The sequence below is a fragment of the Nanorana parkeri genome, unplaced genomic scaffold, assembly GCF_000935625.1.
Source record: "Nanorana parkeri isolate BGI_ZX_2015 unplaced genomic scaffold, ASM93562v1 scaffold3028, whole genome shotgun sequence".
NCBI lineage: Eukaryota > Metazoa > Chordata > Amphibia > Anura > Dicroglossidae > Nanorana > Nanorana parkeri.
In genome coordinates this window covers 2,447-3,730 of record NW_017309296.1, presented here as the reverse complement: position 1 = coordinate 3,730, position 1,284 = coordinate 2,447, and the positions used below count along the sequence as shown (strand labels likewise).

The 1,284-nt window shown below is 62.5% G+C and overlaps 1 protein-coding gene across 1 annotated transcript in view; it reads left to right on the top strand.

Annotated features, from left to right (window-relative positions):
• Positions 1-1,284, top strand: part of TBRG4 (transforming growth factor beta regulator 4) — a 23,222-nt gene that overhangs the window by 20,142 nt on the left and 1,796 nt on the right. The window contains exon 10 of the mRNA XM_018574534.1: positions 943-1,057. Coding sequence (XP_018430036.1) covers positions 943-1,057 — 115 coding nt within the window. The remainder of the gene's footprint in view (positions 1-942; positions 1,058-1,284) is intronic.

Sequence of the window (1,284 nt, the reverse complement as noted above, 5' to 3'; positions counted from 1 at the left end):
GAAGGGGAGGACGGAGGTCAGGTGGGAGACCGAAGGGGAGGACGGAGGTCAGGTGGGAGACCGAAGGGGAGGACGGAGGTCAGGTGGGAGACCGAAGGGGAGGACGGAGGTCAGGTGGGAGACCGAAGGGGAGGACGGAGGTCAGGTGGGAGACCGAAGGGGAGGACGGAGGTCAGGTGGGAGACCGAAGGGGAGGACGGAGGTCAGGTGGGAGACCGAAGGGGAGGACGGAGGTCAGGTGGGAGACCGAAGGGGAGGACGGAGGTCAGGTGGGAGACCGAAGGGGAGGACGGAGGTCAGGTGGGAGACCGAAGGGGAGGACGGAGGTCAGGTGGGAGACCGAAGGGGAGGACGGAGGTCAGGTGGGAGACCGAAGGGGAGGACGGAGGTCAGGTGGGAGACCGAAGGGGAGGACGGAGGTCAGGTGGGAGACCGAAGGGGAGGACGGAGGTCAGGTGGGAGACCGAAGGGGAGGACGGAGGTCAGGTGGGAGACCGAAGGGGAGGACGGAGGTCAGGTGGGAGACCGAAGGGGAGGACGGAGGTCAGGTGGGAGACCGAAGGGGAGGACGGAGGTCAGGTGGGAGACCGAAGGGGAGGACGGAGGTCAGGTGGGAGACCGAAGGGGAGGACGGAGGTCAGGTGGGAGACCGAAGGGGAGGACGGAGGTCAGGTGGGAGACCGAAGGGGAGGACGGAGGTCAGGTGGGAGACCGAAGGGGAGGACGGAGGTCCGGTGGGAGACCGAAGGGGAGGGACATCACCAGTTATACGTGTTGCTATGGTATAATGAGGGACAATCCTCATTAGGTTGGCGGTGTCTTGTTGTCATTACTGGAGTTGATTCTGGCACAGAGGGGTTTGTATTGTCGGTCTCCCCCGTGTTTGGAGGAACACTCCCGGGTTTGGTTCTCCGTTTCACATTCTGCGTTTCCTCTTCTCAGGTTCGCCATCCTGACTCGGGAATTCTCACACTACTCGTTCCGGGGAAAGGACTTGCTGGGGAGATACGCCATGTGCCGGCGACATCTGCGGGCTGCCGGACTCCTGGTGGTGGAGGTGAGTGAGGTCTCGGGGGGGCTCGGCGGCTGAGGTAGGCAACATTGGGCTCCAGTGGTTTTGGAAGCACAAGTCCCATGATGCATTGCATGACTCTGATATCCACAGGCATGACTACCAGAGGCAAAGACATGATGGCATTTGTGGTTCCACTACAGCTGGAGTGCTGAGGATGCCCAACGCTCACCGCTGCTCTACACGATTGTCCCCCCCCCACACACTCTCTG